Source organism: Lacerta agilis, chromosome 8 (assembly GCF_009819535.1).
Source record: "Lacerta agilis isolate rLacAgi1 chromosome 8, rLacAgi1.pri, whole genome shotgun sequence".
Lineage (NCBI taxonomy): Eukaryota > Metazoa > Chordata > Lepidosauria > Squamata > Lacertidae > Lacerta > Lacerta agilis.
The window spans coordinates 36,640,840-36,661,211 of record NC_046319.1 but is presented as its reverse complement, the minus strand read 5'-3'; the positions used below and the strand labels follow the sequence as shown (position 1 = coordinate 36,661,211).

At 46.5% G+C, this 20,372-nt stretch overlaps 1 protein-coding gene across 2 annotated transcripts in view; it reads left to right on the top strand.

The window, feature by feature from the left end:
- The first annotated feature begins 335 nt into the window (after positions 1-335).
- The window catches only part of GSE1 (Gse1 coiled-coil protein), a 385,949-nt gene continuing 365,912 nt past the window's right edge, over positions 336-20,372 (top strand). Inside the window, exon 1 of one of the 2 annotated variants that reach the window (XM_033156928.1) lies at positions 336-3,306. In XM_033156928.1, the coding sequence (XP_033012819.1) occupies positions 967-3,306 (2,340 nt within the window). In that variant the 5' untranslated portion in view covers positions 336-966. The remainder of the gene's footprint in view (positions 3,307-20,372) is intronic. The other variant, XM_033156929.1, reaches the window with a different exon arrangement.

Sequence of the window (20,372 nt, the reverse complement as noted above, 5' to 3'; positions counted from 1 at the left end):
TGTGGTATAAAAAGTTTGGGGAATTCAGCAGGAAGTGATGCACTGATTGGATATGAAGCTGTGTGGCCACCCCAAAAATTTTGCAGGCTCAAATGGTATTGAAAGTGGGATCATAGCATCATGAACACAAATATTATTAATGTGTAATAGAAATAACTTAAGAGGTAACTAGTATTTGCTCCCATTTGACAGATGAGAAAAGCAGAGGCTGAAGCAGCTGTACAGTCCAACAAACCACTCCAAGTCTCTCGTGAGAACTGGAACTTCAATGTTGCAGGTCCAAATGCAAACAAGAATCTTTCTACAGCCGCAAGAACCTCTTTATAGTCTTTCGGCTTCTGAAAGGTCTTGTGACGCTGGGCAGGCGACGGCCGCGAAGCTCCTCCGAAGCGGGGCTTTCCTTGTGTGATCGTTGGCCGCGAGCCTGAGCAAGGAGGGAGAAGAAGCCCTCCCTCCCTCCTCCCCCCAATGCAGATTTTGGCGCGCGGGGTGGGGGAGAGACAGGCGAGGGGGCTGGTTTATTGTGGAAGCCGCCGCTGCTGGTGGCGCGGAGGAGACCCACCTCCAGGGAGGGAGGGAGATGGCGCTGCCGAGTTCGCAGCCAAACTTTGCACAAGAGGCGGCTGCTGCTCCTCCACCCGGCCGAAGTTAGCTCTGGAGCGGGACGCGGCTGGCAACCGTCTCCAGCCTTTGCCCGCAGGAGCGCCCCACGCCAAAAAACAACCCCCCTCCGCCAGCAGCAGCCCGGATCCCAGTCCCTTCCCACCCATTCCTAAAGTGACGGCGGCGGCAGCAGCAGCAGCAGCAAGTCTGCAGATGGGAACCAACTAATCGCAGCCAACTCCGGCAGCCCGTCTCCCTCCCAGAGCGTGTCCGGCCACCCGGCGCCTCCAGGATGAGCGATCAGCCCTGGGGAGCCTCCCGCAGCCGCCGCTCCCGCCCGGGCGGGGACTACCCGAGGGCAAAATGAGCGATTATCCGGAGAAGGAGGCGCCGATCTCGCGCAAGCAGCGCTTGATGGCCGCGATCGCGTCCGGGGACGAGCGTGCAGGAGCAGCGGCGAGTGGCAGCTGCTGTCGTGCCGATTCCCCGGCGGCGTTGGCGGCGGCTGCCTCCGCCTCCTCCGACGCGGCGCTCTGCTGCTTCATCTGCGGCGGCGGGATCAGCCGGGGCAAGGAGCTGAAGCTGCAAGTGAAGTACCCCCGCGACAACCAGCCTTTTTTCCCTTTCCTGCAGCACCAGGAGCCGGCGCCCGGGGCGCAGGAGGTGACTCCGGAGGGCTGCGCTGTGGTGTGCGCCGTCTGCCGCTGCTTTCTGGCGGAGCAGTGGGACTCCTTCGAGAGGACGCGCACGCCGGTGGAGAAGCGCATGTATTGGCTGAAGCGGCCCTACCAGTGCGACGGGCCGGCGGGGGGGCCCGGCGGGCTGCGCAGGGGCCCCCAAGAGTGGAACCTCTCCTACGTGCTGGGCGCCGACGACGAGCGGCGTCCTAGTAGCAGCAGCGGTCGGAGCCAGCCGGCCGACGACGAGGAGGAAGAAGGTTGCGGCGCCGGCGGCGAAGACTCTGAGCTTTCCTCTCTCTCTGACGCCGGTAACCTCTCGGAGCCTGACCTGCGTTCCCCCAGCCGGAACAGCGGCGCCAAAGGCAGTCCGAGTTACTGGCGCGTCAAAGAGCGCGCGGTGCCAAGCGCGCACATGGGGAGCCGCGCCAGTTACCGCGAGTGGAACCAGCCGCCGCCGCCACCTCCAGAGGAGGCAGCGATGGCGGCGGCCCCCTTGCGCCCGGGGAACGGGCTGCCACCGTCAGAGAAGCCTCGGAGGAAGAGGCAGCGGCGGGCAAGACTCTGGGGAGCAGAGGCGCCGATTTGGAGAGCTGCTCATGGCGCGCCAGGGGGCAGCGGCGGGAGCGCACCGGGGGCCTTCCATACAGCGGGAAGAGGCGACGGGTTGGTGGGCAAGCGACCCCCTGGGGAAGGTGGCCGAGAGTTTTCCAGTTACTGCTCCTCCGAGGAGAGCGAGATCAATATCACCAGCGACGAGGAGCAAAAAGAGAATGGCAGCGCCCTCCTAGCGCCCAGACCTCTCTGGGGGGCAGAGCCGCCATCGGTAGGAGAAGTCGTCTGCTTCGTTTGCGGCTCCCTCTTGACGTCTACTTCCCAGCACAGGATTCACGTGCAGAAGCAGGAGAAAGCCTCTAAGGCGCCTTTCTTCCCCTTCCTGTGGTTGCACAGCCCTCCTCCGGGGGCTTTACCCATCAGCACCGCTGGTAGCACCTTAGTGTGTTCTTGCTGCTTCTCTTCCCTCATGCAGCAGTGGCAAAGCTTTGAGTTGGCCAACGTGCCTGTCCTGCAGCGGCTCTATGTAGTACCTTTGAACGCTGTAGCCCCCAAGGCTAAGAGGGAGACTCTTCCAAGAGAGGAGGCACTGCCTGGACCCCTGCAGCTTCTCCAGGAAGCATGTTACCTCTGTGGGGAGGATTGCACCAAGGATGGCCGGTCAGTCTCTGCCAAAATCACCAATGGCAATGCCAAAACAACCATGCACTTCCCCTTCCTCAGCCTCCTTCCTTGCCCTCCCAATGCCAAAGGTCTCAACAAGCACTGGGAGGTTCATAGCTGTCGGAAATGTTATGGTGTGCTGCAGGACCTATGGGCCATGTACCGGGCTTGCCACAATGAGGAGTTCATCACTTCGGTGCAGAGCTTCCTGGGCAGGTATCACCAGGTCTTTTCAGCTGGGGAGTCCAATAGCATTGCCCGGCATCCTAGTTTGGCCAAAGTGGGCTTGGTGTCCATTTGCTACATCTGTGGAGCTGAACTGGGAGCAGGGAGGGAATTTCACATCAGTGTCAACCCTCCAGGCCGCTTTGGTGAGAAGGAGCCATTCTTCCCATTCCTCACAGTTTACCCACCAGCTCCTCGGGCTAGGCCTGTCGATTCAACTGGAATAGTGGCCACATGTGTGCTCTGTTACCATGATCTCTTGGGGCAGTGGATGCAGCATGAAAGCAGCCATTCCCCTCATTCAAGCAGCGCCTGGTCCAGGCAGTACAAAGTGGAGACTTTTGTCTGCTTCTTCTGCAGGCAAGAGAAGAAACGATGCCTTGGATTAAAAGCGGTGCAAGTTGCCAGGCTGCCGGTGTTCCTGTGCTCTTTACGGGTGCCTAGCAGCTTGCTGGTGGATGACGGTAAACAGCTGACCATCGGAGCATGCGCTGAGTGTTCCGTACTGGTGCTGGCTGGCAAAAACACAGTGTCCAGAGATCTCTTTGCTGCACCTGCAATGGCACCAGCTTCTCTCCAAAAGGTAAGCTGCCTGGTTGACCTTCCAGTGGAACTGGAATTATCTGCTGTTGCTCTTCTGCGAGCTTTGGCTGGAGACAGGTGCCAAACTGTTGCTTTCTAGCAAACCAGCCGCTCCAGAGTCATTGACCTCATGACTCTAAAAAACCCCACCATGGATCTCTGTCAAGGTGCGTGGGAGAACTGTAAGCATGTCTCCTTTTTTTAAGCAAGCACTGGCTGCTGGAAGGCTTTCTTTTAGGTGACTCACTCAAGACCAGAAGCTAACAAGAATTCTAATGGTGCTGTTCTACTCCTGCTACAAAATCCTATTAGGGATTAGCTTCAACATTAGCTTTTTAGAGCCTTAAGAGAACTCCACAGTTTTCCAACTATGATGCAGAGTGCTTTTTTCCTGAGGTGTTTTTCTGTTAATGGGCATATCAGGTACCGTCTCCCCCACAGTGCTAATTCTTGTATCTTCAGAATATAGGTACAATGGTTGGAAAGAATCCCAGAAGCAGAGTCATGGTAGGCTGTGGCAGCGCAATGCAGAGTTCCATGTCACAATAAACTAATTAGCAGTGCACAGGACTTTCTGGAGGGCACTTCCATGCCCACTTGTGGTTTAGGTGCCTTAAAAGTAAAGCCTTGCAAGTGAATCTACAGAAGTTAATAGTCCACCAAATGGACTAAAAGCCGTTCCCTCTCCTCCATGGCTGTTTTGCTCAACATTTAAATGTTCTTGTCCAGTTCTGTCACTTATGCTAAGAATTTGTGGCTTAACAAGAAAACATTTGTAAATCATACTTGCCTAGTTGCCTGAAGGCAGGTCCTCAGGTGGCTGAGTGGCTGTTAGAAAGCTGATTATAGTGCTTTTTATTTTATATACTAGCTATTTACATTTCTCTAGTTGCTTAGTCTTCCAGGTGTGCAGTTCAGCTCCACAGTGTGCAGATGTCCCGATGCTTGTCTAGCAGCAGATTTCAAAGCATTATGGGTAAGGGGGGGGGGGTCCTGCCAGTCAATTCAGTGTGGAAGGTGGGAAAGTAATGGGAGTCAGGCTTCCAAATGAACCTGTGAGCAACCAGGAATGCCAGCAGATATATTTCTATACCGTCCTTAATCCGAGGATCACAGGGTGGTTTACCATATAAAAACAAGAAAATACATGACATAGTAACAAAAACAATAATTAAAAGATCATAGATTGTTTAATTAGCTAAAGGCCTGAGAAAACAGGAATGTTTTTGCCTGGTGCCTAAAGATATGGAACAAATGTGCCAGGCAACCCTCCCATGGTGAGCATTCTACAAGCAGGGAGCCACCACAGAAAAGGCCCATTCTCATGCTGCCACCCTCCTGACCTCTTGTGGAGGAGGCACACTAAGGACCTCGGGTGATGATCACAGGGTCCGGGGCTGTGGGAAGAGACCATTCTTATTCTTATTGGCCTGCCCCTGTGCCTCTTTAACACCAGCGTAACATGCACAGATCCAGCAAATGAAGTTTTTCTGTTTTGTCTGCATGCCAGGAAAAGCTTCGCTTGCTAAATGTCTGCCATATCAGCTGCATGTTGTTGAAAATGTGGCAAATTATGTGGTAGGGTTTTGTGTGTGGGGTGAGCAATTTGCAGTCCCTTTTAAGCCAAAAAGTGAAACTTGCCTTCATACAGGAGTATGCAGAAGACCAGGGCTGACGTGCAAATGCACTTCTCATTGAATATGGGAGAGAGAGAAAGAAATTTTGATGCGCTCTTACGTAGCAGTTGCTCAGTGTGTTCCAGTGTGGCAAAGACCTGTCATTTCAATGCAATAACAAGTTTCCTTCCTTTCCTTAAACACACCATAGAAATTTCCTTTTCTGATTGGAGGTACAGTATTCCCTTCATGCATAGTCTTATCTCTTGGCATTCAAAATCTTCATGAGTGTGTGGTCATCTTTGACTATAATGCAACCTCTCCCCATTGCATGCAAGTAGACCAGCATGTGGCAGTGACTTCCTGCAGGAATAGCCTCTGTCATTTCTGTGGTTTTGCACGTTGCAAGGGGGACAGGGAAGAGAACACATGGATAAATCACACTTCCTATTTGTGTATGTTTAGGAAAATTTGCCATGGAGGAAGTCTTTTGTTGACTACCTGGTAAGATGTGTGAGAGTGATCCCCACATATCAGACTCTCCTATCTAGCTCCCAGGGCAGAGGGAGAAGGTATGTGATTCAGCAACCTTGATGAAGCTAACAAGATCTAGGTCCAAGCGGGAGACTGGGAACTTTATGTCTGTCACCTTGAGTGCCATCATGAGAGAAATGCAGGATATAAATGCAATGAAATACATTATCTCCTCATGGGAGAGATAGTTTGCACTAACACATTAATCCCAAACTAAAGAAAGTGAAAGCAGAATTTATGAGGGTGGGGGGAGGAAACTTGATAATGGGTGAAGCTGATTTCAAGAGTGTTTCTGTAACCAGATTTCTGAAATATGGCATCAGTAGCATTGCTTTAGCAACAATCGCAGTTGTTCAGCTTAAACCACTTTTAGAGTGTTGATTTCCAAGTCAAGGCAGATGAAGTGGCCTGAATGCTATTTAGTGCTTGCTTGTGGTACCTTAAAGGATTGCACTATCAATGGTGACATATTTATTGGCCTCAGAGCCAAGCTTTTGAGAGAGCCCAAACAAGCATTCTCCCTAAAATAGGAACTCCCATTCTGCCAGCAAATGGAAAAACGGAAGCCCCAGGATCCTTGAAGGAGGTGTTTCCAAGCTGATTGGCTTCTTTCCCTCCCTGTGGGAATGTGTCTTTTTAATCTGAAAGTCAGCTGTGTAAGTGGAGGGGAGAGATTTTCATGCTCCTATGACTTAAGAAGCCTTCCAGAGGGCTGTTTGCTTTTCATCTAAGCTTCCATCCCCTTGGCTAGAGAGGACAGCTGCTGATAATAAACTCACGACAGGCCTTAACGAACGACATTGCAGGACTGTAATAAAATGTGATCTAATATTTGAGCTGCCTTCCTAACCCTGGGCTCACCATTTGAGTCAACCCCACTGTACAGAGGCTGTTGTAGTATTGTCCCCTTCACATTCAGTACTGGGAGGAGATAGGCTGTTTTGAGACATTTATACCCAAATTCTTTTGTTTGTCTGAAAATCATTTTGTCTTGAGACGGTGGGGCTAGCAGTCCTCTTTTGAACAAGCATTGGTGTTTAGCATGGTTGTTCAAATCAGCTCTGGGGAACTTTGCAGCTCCATACTTAAGCAAAGCCTGTGGTTGCTTCAAATCAGTACAGTATATGTGAAGTTCAGTACCCTGCTCTGTCTTTTCTTTATGCTTACTACTTCCTTAAGAATTGACAGCTTACAAGTGCTGTAGTGATGGTAGATGTAATGACTGTCAGAATTCTCCCTTTTGTGCAAGATGTAGGAACCCTTTCAGGAACTAGACTAGTGTTCCCCAACCTTGTGCACTGGCTGGGGAAATGGGAGTTGTAGTCCAAAAATATGAAGGGCCTCAAGTTGGGGAAGGCTGATCTAGACTGCCCTTGTAGAAGTCAGCAGGGAGGAGGTTGGAGACAAAACTGGAATTAGTTAGTTCTGGCTGTCCTGGGCTCTGGTTCGGCTAACTTTTGATCTCCCTTGCATTCTGTTTTACCAGTCCTTGTGATCACCAGTCATCTCTGCTTCTAGGACCTCCTCCCAGTCAGCCATCTAGGCCTGAGCCAGTCCCCCCCCCCACAGCTCCTCCTTCCCTAAGTACTGTATGGGGCTTCAATCCCAGTCAAACAGACAACTATCTCTTTTATCCCAGAAGTTGGACTGTGAACCTTTTGTTGCTTTGTTCCCCAAGTAATTGGAATGTTCCATGCCAGCACTCTGGCTCAAACAGTTGCTGTCAGATGCATCACTGCCGCAAACTCAATACAGTACAGATATCTGTGAAATGGGAATGTATCTGTACTCTGTATCTAGCTGGTGTGTTTTGTAAGTGTTTGAATGCTTAGTGGTGTTCAGGCAAAAAGAGCTTTTTATCTAAACTATTGCTCTGTTTCTTGTTTTGCCATTGCTAGGGTTGCTTTGACTGAGCACCTTGCTGGATTTTATTTCAGAGACTGACCAACTGGGGTTGTTTGTTGGTCAAGCTCCCCCAAAGGAGATGTTGTTTTGGAGAGACTACTGTGTCTTACTATTTCTGCTCCAAAGGACATAAAGTACTTCCTCATACAGTGCAATTAAAATATGAAAGTAAAGCTGCTATCCAACAGGGAAACTGACAAACTAGTCAGCAAAACAAACAGCCAGGTGGAAAACCTATGCTTTGCAACACCCTCCTGAATGCTTAAAAGATTACATTGGGCAGGGTGAGGAAATCCATATATATCTTGTGAGGAAGTTTGCTTTGCAGCCTTGAAACAATGGATGTGAAGACTCTAATCCTGGTTGTGACAGTTCTCACTTTTCAGAGTAGGAGGAGCAGGGGTAGATAATTTTTGTTGTAAAATTTGTATATCACTTAATTGCCAAAACTGTTCACACAGAACCTTAAGTATGCATTCAAATGTTCAATAAAAGTCAGAAGTTAAAACAAGTTGACCTAAAAAAATCCAACTATACATACAACACACACACACACACACACACACGAAAATTACCTATTAAAATGCTTGTTAGCCTTACATATCTGGGTAAACAAGCAAAGCCAGCATGGGAGCTGCTATGAGGCGAGACAGTCATCAGGGGGTCTAATTTGGCCCTTAAGACCATTTACCTTGAAACCCTGCCCATGTGCCAATCAGCTGATGCAACTTGGATGTGTGAGTGATGTCAGCAGAGTTCAGTTCTCTGTTGGCTGCACCCACCAGTTTCCCACAGGGAGCTGGCATGCACAGCCAAAGCAGCAGGGTTTAACCCCCACTTATCAGCTGATGAACGTGTGTGTGGTGGTGGTGGGGTTTAAACCCTGCTCAGTTTGGCTGCAAATGTCAGTTCCCTTGCTGATGAGCGGAGAGTTCAGTCTTGCTTGGTGCTGTTTCTCCAGTTTGTTCTCTGTAGAGAGTAATCATGACCCCTGCAAAGAGTTATCATGACATCAGATGACTAACAGGGGGGTGGCCACTTGTCAAAGTTGGCCTGTGGGGGTTGGAGGAGATAAAGCTCTGACCCACTGGGCCAAAACGTTTTCCTATGCCTGCTTGAAGATATATGAGTCTCATGTTGTATACAGCCCAGATAGGGAATGTGTGTGTCACCAGACATTGTCATACTACAACTCTAGTAATCACCAACTGTTGGCCATGCCAGCTGGTGTTGCTGGGAGTGGAGTCAACAAACACCTATTGGCTCTCCACCTTAGAGGTAGGACTTTTTGGGGACGGACCACAATATGCTGCATGCCAAAGGTACTAGAGTCAGTTGCCAGTAAAAAGAGCAGACCTTCCTCTGCCTGAGATCCTGGACAGTCACTGTCAGTCAGAGCAGATAACGCTCGGTCAGTTGGGCAGAAAATCTGACCTGGGGAAAGGCAGCTTCCTATGTTCTGCTCACAGTAGTAGCCTTGCTTGCTGTAGGTGCTTTATACTAAGAGTTCTCTTCTGTCTGGTGTGGCCTAGGAATCTACTAGGCTGTTCCTTTATGCTTGGCAAGCTTCTAGCATTTGCAAGCATTTCTCTTTCAATTTGCTGGGGCAGCTGCTGAAGGAGTCACAGGATCAGCACACACTGCCTGACTTGAGGAGGCTGAGACAGAGAAACAAATGTGATTGACGTGTGCTGCATAGGAATCCTCTGGAAACAGTCCCTCATAACTGCAGCAAAATGGGGCTATAGCTCAGTGGCAAAGCATCTGTTTTGCATGTAGACGGTGCCAGGTTCAATCCCTGATACCTCCAGATAGGGCTGGGAATGTCACCAATCTGAAATCCTGGAGAGCCGCTTCCAATCTGTGCAGGCAATACTGAACAAGATGGACCAATGGCCTGATTTTGTATAGGGCAGCTTCCTGTGTTACCATTAGTGTAGAGAAGCTGAAAGTGAAGCTACAGAAAGTCCTGGGCAAATCTGTGCTGCAGGCTTAAACTGATTTAATGCATTCCCCACTTTGGGAACCCCACTCCTGAACTTTAGGGACTCTATTATGCAGGGGGCAAATTCTCAGTGTCTTCCCCTAATTACAGTTCCCATTTCAGATTCTTTGGGAGAAACTATGACAAACTGATGAAAACAATGTAGATATGCCCAATACGTTGTCCTGCGCCATGTAAGAAGATTTTACTTTAGTGAGTTTTGCAGTTCCTTTACATGGGTTAGGTACCTAATCTATACCCTGGGTAAGACAAAGAACTAAGGGTAGTATCAGCTAAGTTATACTTAGAGTAGAACCATTGAAATGTATAAACCTAAATTAGTCATTCCTATTCATTTGACTGGGTCTACTCTGAGTAAAACTAACATTGGATACAACCCTTACGTGTTTTTTGTTTTTACATTTGAGTCAGTGTTGCCTCATAAACTTAAATTTGAGTTACATGTGTTTGCCACCTGGCTTTGTGCAGGTAGCTGATTATCAGCCTCAGTCTGAAAATGGGATTGGCCTGCCAAGTTTGAGAAACACTGGCCTGGTATTATTATTATTATTATTATTATTACTCATACCCCACTCATCTGGCTGGGTTTCCCTAGCCACTTTGGGTGGCTTACAGCACATATAAAAACATAGTGAAACCTCAAACATTACAGACTTCCTGTTACAGGGCTGCTTTCAGATATCTTCTAAAAGTTGTGTAGTTCTTCATCTCCTTGACATCTGATGGGAGCGCATTGCACAGGGAGGGTGCCACTGCCGAGAAGGCCCTCTGCCTGGTTCCCTATAACTTCACTTCTCATAGTGAGGGTACTGCCAGAAGATGCTTGCAGGAGAACCTCAGTGTCTGGGCTGAGCAATGGAGACACTCCATGTGTAATGGACCAAGACTGTTTAGAGCTTTAAAGGTCAGCACCAACACTTTGAATTGTGCTGGGAGCCAGTGAAGATCCTTTAGGACTGGTGTTACATGGTCCCGGCAGCTGCTCCCAGTCACTAGCTTAGCTGCCTTATTCTGTATTAGTTGTAGTTTTCAAGTCACCTTCAAAGGTAGCCCCACGTAGAGCACATTGCTGTAGTCCAAGCGGGAGATAACAAGAGTATGTACCACCCCAACGAGACAGTCTGCAGGCAGGTAGGGTCTCAGCTGGCATACCAGATGGAGCTGGTAGACAGCTGCCCTGGACGCAGAATTGACATGCACCTCCATGGACAGCTGTGAGTTCAAAATGACTCCCAGGCTGCACACCTGGTCCTTCAGGGCACAGTTACCCCATTCAGGACCAGGGAGTCCCCCACACCCACCCGCCCTGTCCCCCCAAAACATTACTTCTGTCTTGTCAGGATTTAACCTCAATCCATTAGCCGCCATCCAACCGCCTCCAGACACTCACACAGGACATTCACTGCCTTCACTGTTTCTGATTTAAACAAGAGATGGAACTGGGTATCATCCTCATACTGGTGAACACCCAGCTCAAACCCTCAGATAATCTCTTCCAACAGCTTCATATAGATGTTGAAAAGCATGGGGGAGAGGACAGAGCCCTGAGGCATCCCACAAGTGAGAGCCCAGGGGTCCAAACACTCATTCCCCAACACCACTTTCTGGACATGGCATAGGAGGAAGGAGCAGAACCACTGCATAACAGTGCCCCCAGCTTCCAACTCTCCTAGACGGTCCATAATAGTCTATGGTATCAAAAGCCGCTGAGTTATCCAGCAGAACTAGGAAACAGCTTTCACCTCTGTCCCTAGCCCGCCAGAGATCACCAACCAGCATGACCAGGGCAGTTTCAGTCCTATGATGAGGCCTGAATCCTGATTGGAAGGGATCCAAATGGTTCATATTCTCCAGGCATGCCTGGAGCTGTTCAGTGATCACATGCTCAGTCACCTTGCCCAAGAATGGAAGATTTGAGACTGGGCAATAGTTGGCCATAGTGGCCAGGTCCAAAGATGATTTTTTAAAAAGTGGTTTAATAACCGCTTCTTTAAGTGGGTCTGGGAAGACTCCCTCACAGAGGGAAGCATTCATCAGCCTGTGGAGCCCATCACCCAGCCCAGCCCAGCTCACTTTTATGAGCCAGAATGGGCAAGGATCAAGGAGACAGGTGGTCAGTTTCACTTGTCCAAGCAGCTTGTCCACATCCTCAGAGGTAACAGATTGGAATTGATCCCATGCAACTTGACTAGACAGGACTCTAGCACTCTGTTGCCCTGGCCCTGCTCCTACAGTGGAGTCTACCTCTTTCTAAATCTGAATGACTTTATTTGCAAAAAAAAAAAAGCAAAATCATTGCAGGAGATCTTGGTGTCCTCACCAGGCCCCAGTTGTGAAGGCGGTTCTGTTAAATTACGAACCACCTGAAAGATTCTCCTGCTACTGTTTTCTGCAGATGCAACAGAGGTGGCAAAGAAGGTCCTTTTCGCTGTCGCTATTGCCACTTGGTAGGTTCGATGTTGAGCTCTAACCCATGTTCGGTCCGATTCAGAATGAGTTTTCTGTCACCGGAAAACCATGGCTTGCTTGATGGTCTGAATTCTGTATAGCAGCTTAACTATAGTTTGTTTACTGCCAACAAACTGTGTTCTGAAACCATGATTCTAGATTCAGGTAGTAGTCATGTTGGTCTGACACAGTCGAAATAAAAATAAATAAATAATTGTCCAGTAGCACCTTATATAGACCAACTTAGTTTGTCCTGGTATAAGCTTTTGTGTATCTGAAGAAGTGTGCATGCACACGAAAGCTTATACCAGAACAAACTTAGTTGGTCTATATTAAGGTGCTACTGGACAATTTTTTATTTATTTTTATTTTTATTCTGAAACCATGGTTTGTTGTTGGATTGTGAACCTTGGTTTGTTTTAACTTTGACATCGTATTAAGTGTGAATCCAGCATGATTCCTTAATGATAGCTAATTAAGTCACAAAAGCAAATTGCAAGATCAGCTGGAAAACAAACCAAGCTTTCAAAATCTCTTTCTTTAACATTGCCAACATTTTTCCAGCCTTTTGTCTAATTTCCTCAGTCAGGAATCCAGCAGGCAAACTTATCACTTCATCTCCATGTTGGGGAAAGAAAATATGTGCTGCTGAATTTCCATTCTTACTTTAATTGTGTTAAAGGAACGTCAGAAAAGGAAGCAACATTCTAATTTCCTTCTCCTTGGGCCTAAGGGCTTTATCAGTTTCCCTCTTATTTAATTAAATAATTTTTATCCAACTCTTCAGTCCCCAAAGCCTACCAGAGCAGTTTGCAGATTACTAAAAATAAAACAGTTCCAGATGTGAAGTTTACAATCTAAAAAGAACACAACACAAAAGGAAAATGAATTGGGAGGGAGGAAAAATAGACCAACTCAGATACCAGTTCTTTGTTACAAATTCTTATAATACCCAGCTGGGGTGGAGAAGGTCAAGAAAAGGAGGAGCCAAAACCTACTGATCATTCAGCCATGTTGATGTAGTGGTGTTTCAATCCTTTTCTTCCCTCCTCTGTTATAGCCTGGTGAAATGGCTGCTACCATATTACAATTGATGGAGGGAGGATCCTAGCTTTGCAGCAGAGCTGGTGATGGCTCTCTATTCTCTCCCAGTTCTGCTGCAGTTTGATGACAGTGCTGTCTCTTCCATTTGGGGCTCCTATAGTTGGGCACACAGAACCATCCTCCCGCATCCAGGTGCAGCTATTTTTTCCTGCAGTCACTTTTCAGTCGTCATCAAGGACTGTGTAGAGCAAAACAGCACACTTAAGTTCTTATATATGCTCTGTTACAAAGTGATTCCTCTATCACGTGGGAAACAGGGTGTGTAAGTGTTGGGCAAAATACAGTAAATCATAATTTAATGCACCTTAAGAGGTTCTGCTTCAAGTTGTACTTTCTTTAGAGTGCTGCTTTTGGAAGTTTTGTGATCCTTTTAAAATTTAAAGCTTGATGAGAATAAATGTTTAAAATGCTGGTGGCTTCAAATGCCAGAATTGGGGCTGTACATTTCATTAGACAGATATGAAATAAGCTTCATCGTATTGAGGGGGAACACCATGTATTGTTGGAGTCCATAGAAAACATCAGTGCCTGGGCCATATTCAAGTAGGATTGGGAAAAATTCCATACAGCTGCTGCCAGGCAGTGTAGGCAATACTGAGCTAGAATGTTTTGACTCTGTGTAAGGCTGCTTTGTATATTCCTATGGCATAGGTCATGATTTGTTTGGTAATCTGTGGGGCAACTCATGGTTAAATCATGGTTTGTTGTTGGCTTCAGCTTAGCATTATGTTCAAATCAGGCCTTTGAATTCAAGACTGTTACACCCCACCCCAATCTCCATGCATGGTGTGAGATTCCAGGGGTTGCTGGTGCACTTACCACAGTCTGTGTTTCCTTTGGGGACAATGAGACAGCAGAGTCTGTGGTGTCTTTATGATATATGGTTTATTTACACATATTTACAATTGGTGTCCAGATGGAGAGAGTGTATCCCAAGAGGGCCCTGTTCCCATTATTGTTGCAGCCTCAGATTCCAAGGGACTCCAAACATCATGACTGACCTCCAGTTTGCAAAATAGACACTTTTCCCTTTTCCCTTACCTCATTACTCACAGCAATTCTGGAAACTTTCCCCTCCCAATTCTGGGATTGTCTTTTGCTAATTACCCAGAGCTCAAGGCGGAGTCTCCCAACTCTGTGTCCCGCAGAGAGGCTTCTGCCTTGTTGATGGCTTTCTTGATGGGTTAAGGGCTCAGCGTTGTTTCATAGTGGCCCATCCCCAGGCTATTCCTTAGTCAGGAAAACAAGTCCATCCTGTATTTTTGTACTGCACTGCTAAACCCATTGATTAAACTCCAACACTTACTAAAGCTAGGAGTTATAAGGTTTCTTAAATTCTAACTCCTTTACTGAATCCAGAACTTTTAGGGGAACCTTGCCCCGCTCAAACTTGTAACAGTATTATAGTTGTTGTTGTTCAGTCGTGTCCGACTCTTCACTGCCTCTTGCAGTTTGGCCAAACAGTATTATAGTACAGGCATGTAAAAAGCCACCTTCCTACTGGCTTGTAGCAAGTTATAATCAACATAGGAAATCAAGAAGCCTAATTTAGGCTAATTTGAGCTATGAAAAAGAGTTTGTTTACTGGGAGTTTACTTGCAAGTCTGTTGTAGAATGGAGTGAGCTGCTTTTGTGTTCTGTAATAGACCCAGTGGTGAAAATCAGTCCCTGCTCCTCTTCATTCAGGAACTTTCTGTATCTCCTGATGCCCCTGAAGCAGCTAAGATGTTTGGGTTCCTTTTCCTGCTGCCTTTTCACTTGCTGTTTTTCTTAAACTGGGCTTTCCTTTCTTGCTCTGGCTAATGTCACGAGTTCATGGAGGGCTTATATGCAGAACATACATATTTCTACCAGGAAAGGGAACAGGTGCTGCTGGAGTCTTTTACCCACACATGAAGTATTGCAGAGTACACCTGTCATCGCATGAATGTCAGCAGGAGACACTCACATCTGTTTCCCTGTAGCATTTGTTATCAAGAAGGAAGGGATTGTGGGGAGGAAGGGAGGGTGGGGAGAGAAATAAGAGCTCAGCATGTCACTTAAGCAAAGCAGTGGCACTTTGCCACCAGAGTGTTTGTTCAGGACTTCAGGTGGTCTTCTGCCCCCAATGTTTTCCACTTATCGAATGCAGGCATCATTTCTTGGCCCTTGGGGTGCGTATGTGAAAAGTGGGTGGGTGGGAAATGGGTTGTCATGTGTCACAGCGCTGTAATTTCTCCACCCTCCTCTTCTCTTTGGCATGCTGTAGTGCTGCTGAACAGCAGTTCCTGCTTGTTTTGGCAGTGAGGAGAGCATCTGCTTCAAGAAAGGCACATGGAAAAACTTCCACTTTGGCTCTGTCGGCTGACTCACAGTTCTGAACTTACAACTCTCCCAAGTACCTTTCACGCAAGGAAGTGAGTGAAAGATGAAGGGCTTGGGGGATAGTGGGAAACATCATAGAAGGGCCAAGCAGAGGCAAGGTGCTGTGTAACAATAGAGTTAGGAAACCATTGATGTCCCTGGCAGTTTTTCCAGCCCCAACTCATATTCAGAAACCCCAGGACAGATTCTTTATAAAACGATTTTTTCTTTGTGTTTACTAGCTGGATTGTAGGAGATGCTAGTTTTTATTTAGGAGACAGCCGGGGCTCTTTCAGCTAATTGGGCAAGTCTATTCTCTTCTTTTGGCTGATGTTCTTTTGATGGTTCTTGTCTCTTGTAATCATGTAAAAAAGCCTTTTGGTTCCACACAAACCAGACAGTGCCTCTAAAAAGGTTGCTCCCAAGTCCTTTTTCTGTCTGGAAGAGGGCAAAAGACTGGATAATGCTGTATTGACTGATTCATGAAGACCAATAAGTCTCCCACTTCTTTTGCAAGTTTGCCCCTTTTTAATTTTTTTTGTGTCTGTGCTTTGTTAACACTTAAAAATTCCAAGCACACCTCAAGGGTTCGGGTTGGGAGTAAAAGTAGGGCAATTGCTTGGTAGAAATTTTCTTTTCTTTTAAAAAGCCAGTACGCCTCAACAAATCCTGAATCAAAGCCTGCTTTTTGTAAAGATTAATCTCCTTTCCTAGTACAATGGGCCATCCTTAGCACAAAAGTTCCTTTTACATAATTTTCCCAGCAAAGAAATGGGGTTGCCCATTTAGACAGAGTGCTCCCCAGCAACCTCTGTGTCAAGGGAAATGGTAAGTGAAAGAGAGAACACATCAGCAGTGGAAACATATTTCAGGCAAATCCATGTCAGCATCATGTTTTTGCAATGCTGAATTCATATTTAAGATTCCCAGGCAGTGCCGTCAAATTTTTAGGGGGGCAGAAGCCTCTGTTTGGGGAGGGGAGTGGAACAGTTAGCAAGGAAGGAGATTCTATCTCCATTATCATTCCTAGGCCTAGGGAGCCTCTCCAGATGTCTTTTTTATTGGGTATTCATGACAATTTGTACTCATTATAGTATTGGGGTGGTTATATGCAATCCTGCTTTCAACAGGGTTAGCACCTGCAACATAACAGGTTCATTTCCAATCAGTGCATGTCCCTTTGCTTCCTGCTGAAGTCCTGTAACAAACGTTCCAGTTTATGTTGTCCTGCTTTTGTTGCACTATAGTGCAAGAGCACCCCTTCAAATGGTCATAATGCAGTATATGACTGTTTAAGTTATAGATTACCTTTCTTGAGATAAAGTCCCAGTTGCCAGACCCAGAAACTATCTGTAATCCCAACCTACAACAGCAGACTACATTTGAGAGGTTTTTTCTTTCTTTTATGTTTTTATTTACCTTCCCTTCTCTCTATGCAGGTTCCTTCTTTCCCTTTCTCTCTTTTCCCCCTCCTCCAAAGATGCTGCTGGTGTGACCCACCATAGATAAGGTCAGAGGCATCAGTATTTGGAACCTAGAATGCGTCATTGTCATCCTTGGTATTCGCTGCAGTTAATTCACAAGATCAGGTAGTTGCAAAGTTGACAGTGTGCCTGGGGGAGAGGCAGGCAGAGTGAAGATGTGTGCATCTGTTCTTTTCCAGGCCTGATGCCGAGGGACAAGGTGAGTGACAGTCCATGTGAACCTCCATAGCAGAGACCTAGTGTGGCATTTAAAGGCATCTCTGCTCTCGGATGTGATTGATGGTAGCTTGCAGGCCTGAGCGGCTGCAGGAACAAATATGTCGATGTGGAACAGCTGGGGAAGGGCAGCCATGAAGGTTATGAAGCTCCTAGGAAGCCATTGGGGAGAGCATCTGGGGATAACAGTGGCAGCTTTGCTGCAGCTGGGTGTTCTTGATATTCCTGCAGAGCAGCCAGGGCTTTGCTGTTCTTTAGCTGGTACCTAGAGGGGTGGGTGTCAGGCTTGGCTGGGTTTAGCGGCCTTTTAAAAGACAGAGGAATCCTGGACTGGTGGTCATCTGTGTGCAGCACACCATTGTATGGGCAGCATGTAATAAGAATTGAGTAGCAATGTGATAGCATTAAAAGCTTGCTCTTGCCCGGACGGTGTACACAAAAAAGCATTCTGTATGCAATTGCACTCAGTGTAATTGGTTTACAGCAGCCTTTGCTAACCTGGTTCCTTCCAAATGTTTTGGACTACAACTCCCATCAGTCCCACCCAGCACGTGCCAGCAAGAGCTCATGGGTGTTGTCCAAAGCATCTATAAGGAGCCAGGTTGGCAAAGTTTGGTTTAGAGGATGAGTTTCATATTTTGCTCATGCTCAGTGCCTGGCTCGTTAACATCTTGGAGGTTGAGAAGTAATTCTGCACTCAGTTGGCTATTGTGGATGATTGAGAGCTTCTTTGCCCATACAAATTGTGTTGCTTATCCCTGTTCTAACTGGGAGCTTGTTTCTCTGCAAATACAGTTTTCTGCAGTGCATTTAATTTTCTGCTGGTGCCATATTGTGATCTGGGTTGCAAGGGTTGATCTTTTGGATGGCCCTAGGAAGTAGCTGAGCTCAGGTGAACTTTGACTCTTTTCTGTGGTTTTGTGTTCTGCCAGTCAAGTTCCATAAGAACATAAATAGAGCCCTGGTGGATCAGGCCAATGGCCCATCTAGTAGTTCTCACAGTGCCAACCAGATCCCTATGGGAAACATGCAACCAGGATCTGAGCACAAGAACACTTCCCCTCCTGCGATTTCCAGCAGCTGATATTCAGAAGCACTACAGCCTCCAACTGTGGAGGCAGAACATAGCTTCTATCATGTGTAGTAGCCATTGAGATCCTTTACTTCCATGAATATCTCAAAATTTTGTATCACTTTGGATCAGTGTTTCAAGCAAAGATTCTGAAATGGCTTCTTATTAGCTTCTTTCCCATGCAGAAGTTTTATAAATTAGAATGAACACTTTAGAATAAAGGTTCAATATTCCATTCACCATATTAGCATATATACCACTTCACTGCTTTTTTGACAAATGGTAGAGCCATTTAGTCTGAACTTGCCTTCCTTCCATTTCTTTCCTGAATTTTTTTATGGAGAATCTGAGCAACATCATTGCAACATCTTGCAACCTCTTGTTGTCCTCTCTTGTTTTGTCAGAACTGATTTGAGGTGATTGTTTTTCACTTAACATGTAATTATAGTGTCAGTCTGGCTGTATGGACTGGCAAAGAAACACTGAGGTTTTCATTACTATTGTTTCTATAGTTAGAAGTTTCATCTTTGTAGATTCTAGTTTTAGTGATGAAGTGCCACTAAAGTAGTAAGGTCCTGTTTCCTGTGTGTGTGCTAAATGCTTGTTTCCTCTCAGGTTATTTCCTTTTTGATTTTTTAATTGTGAAATAGTACTCCTTTGCAGGTATATACTTACCTGCACACCTCTCTTTGTTGATGTGAACACAGTGGCTAATGATGTTTATATTCACAGCTTCCCTACCACACCACTGTGGACTAAGGGAATTGATGGAGTATCACTGAAGGAGTTCAACTAATTGTTTTTTGACATGATTTTGATGAGCCCTCCATGCCCAATTCTTTACGAGAGTAGGCAGACAGAGTGATGTTTCTTACCCTAGGACCTGGAGTTTTCTCTATATTCCTGATACTCTTCCAAGACCCAAGTCATTGAGCCAGAGCTTCCACAGCTGCTGTCTGCCATGAACCATCATTGGCAGAATTGGCAGCAACAGCAGCAGAGATCATCTTCTCTCTCCTGTTGTAGGAGCAGGAGAGGACAGAGTGTGAAGAAAGCTGTGTGTGGAGGGTGGCCTTTCCCCCATCCTCTGAATCCCCTGGGAAACTCAACAAACCTGCTGTACCTAGAACTGGGTGTGGAGAGTGCAGCTGAATGGAAAACAGCTGTGAGCAGCATGAGGAAGTACTTTGAGCAAGTACCACCTTAAGCCTGTCATAAAGAACAAGTCTAAAGAGAAAGACTAGGGTGATGTCTGCTGTTTCCAGGAACTCTGCTCATTATCAGACTTTTGTGCGTGTGCTGAGAGTTTATTTGCGCTCATAAGTGAGACCGATAGATAGGGTGTGTCATAAGGACAATGAATTCATATCAATAGATATATATTAGTAACTTTATTAATGTATTATTTTATATGTAACTGTGTATTTTCACAATATTTTGTTTGTTTTGTCTGTTGTTGCTTCAGTTTTCTGTACACTGCTTAAAGATACTTTTAATATACAGGTATTAAGTGGTATAGAAATTCATCATCATCATCTCCTCCCTGTAGGGAACAGCAATTGGCTAATTAGGGAGCAATTCAGTCATTAATCCAAACCTTGCCGAATAGGAAGTACTGGTAGTCAGAAGAGAGAAGCTACTTATCAAAGTTACAGGGGATCTTTGCTGAATGGGACTTAATGTCCGAATAGACATTGTAGAAGGACCTTGTCTATGGGACAGGCCATGTCAGATAATACAGAGCTATATTAAATGCCATGTGGCACCACAATTTTAATTCTGCCTGTAGCTAATTGTAGAAAAGCAATACCTCAGCAGCACTAAAGGACCCTAGCATGAAAGCAACCTGACCCAAAGCTGCGATAAAATTGATGAGATTGTCTTCCTGTCAAGAAAAGTGATAGGTTTGACAAGCAGGTGATAAAGTGTTAAGTTAGGAGAATCCAAATGTTCTTTGATTTTAGCATAGATTGAAAAATATGATCCAAATTAGGGGTGGCCACCCTCTTTTTCTGTCAAGGGCCATATTCCATTTGGAGTAATCTGTTTGGGGGGGGGCCTGCAAGCTCGTAGTAGGTGGGGCCAAAGTCAAAAGTGGGTGAGGCAAGAACAAAGGTGGGTGAGCCCCACTTTTCTCTCTTTTTGTCACCTCTTTCCCCCCTGATCCTCCCTGCTGCCACCCACATGAAGTTGGGTCAAAGGTGTCATTTAACACTAGAGATTCAAGTTGCTCATTTCAGATCCAAGTTAATGCATGTGATGACTCACCTGGATTTATGGTCAGAGTAATGGTGTCAAGGGGATAGGAACTAGAGGATTTCTAGAGCTGAAGTTCCAGTG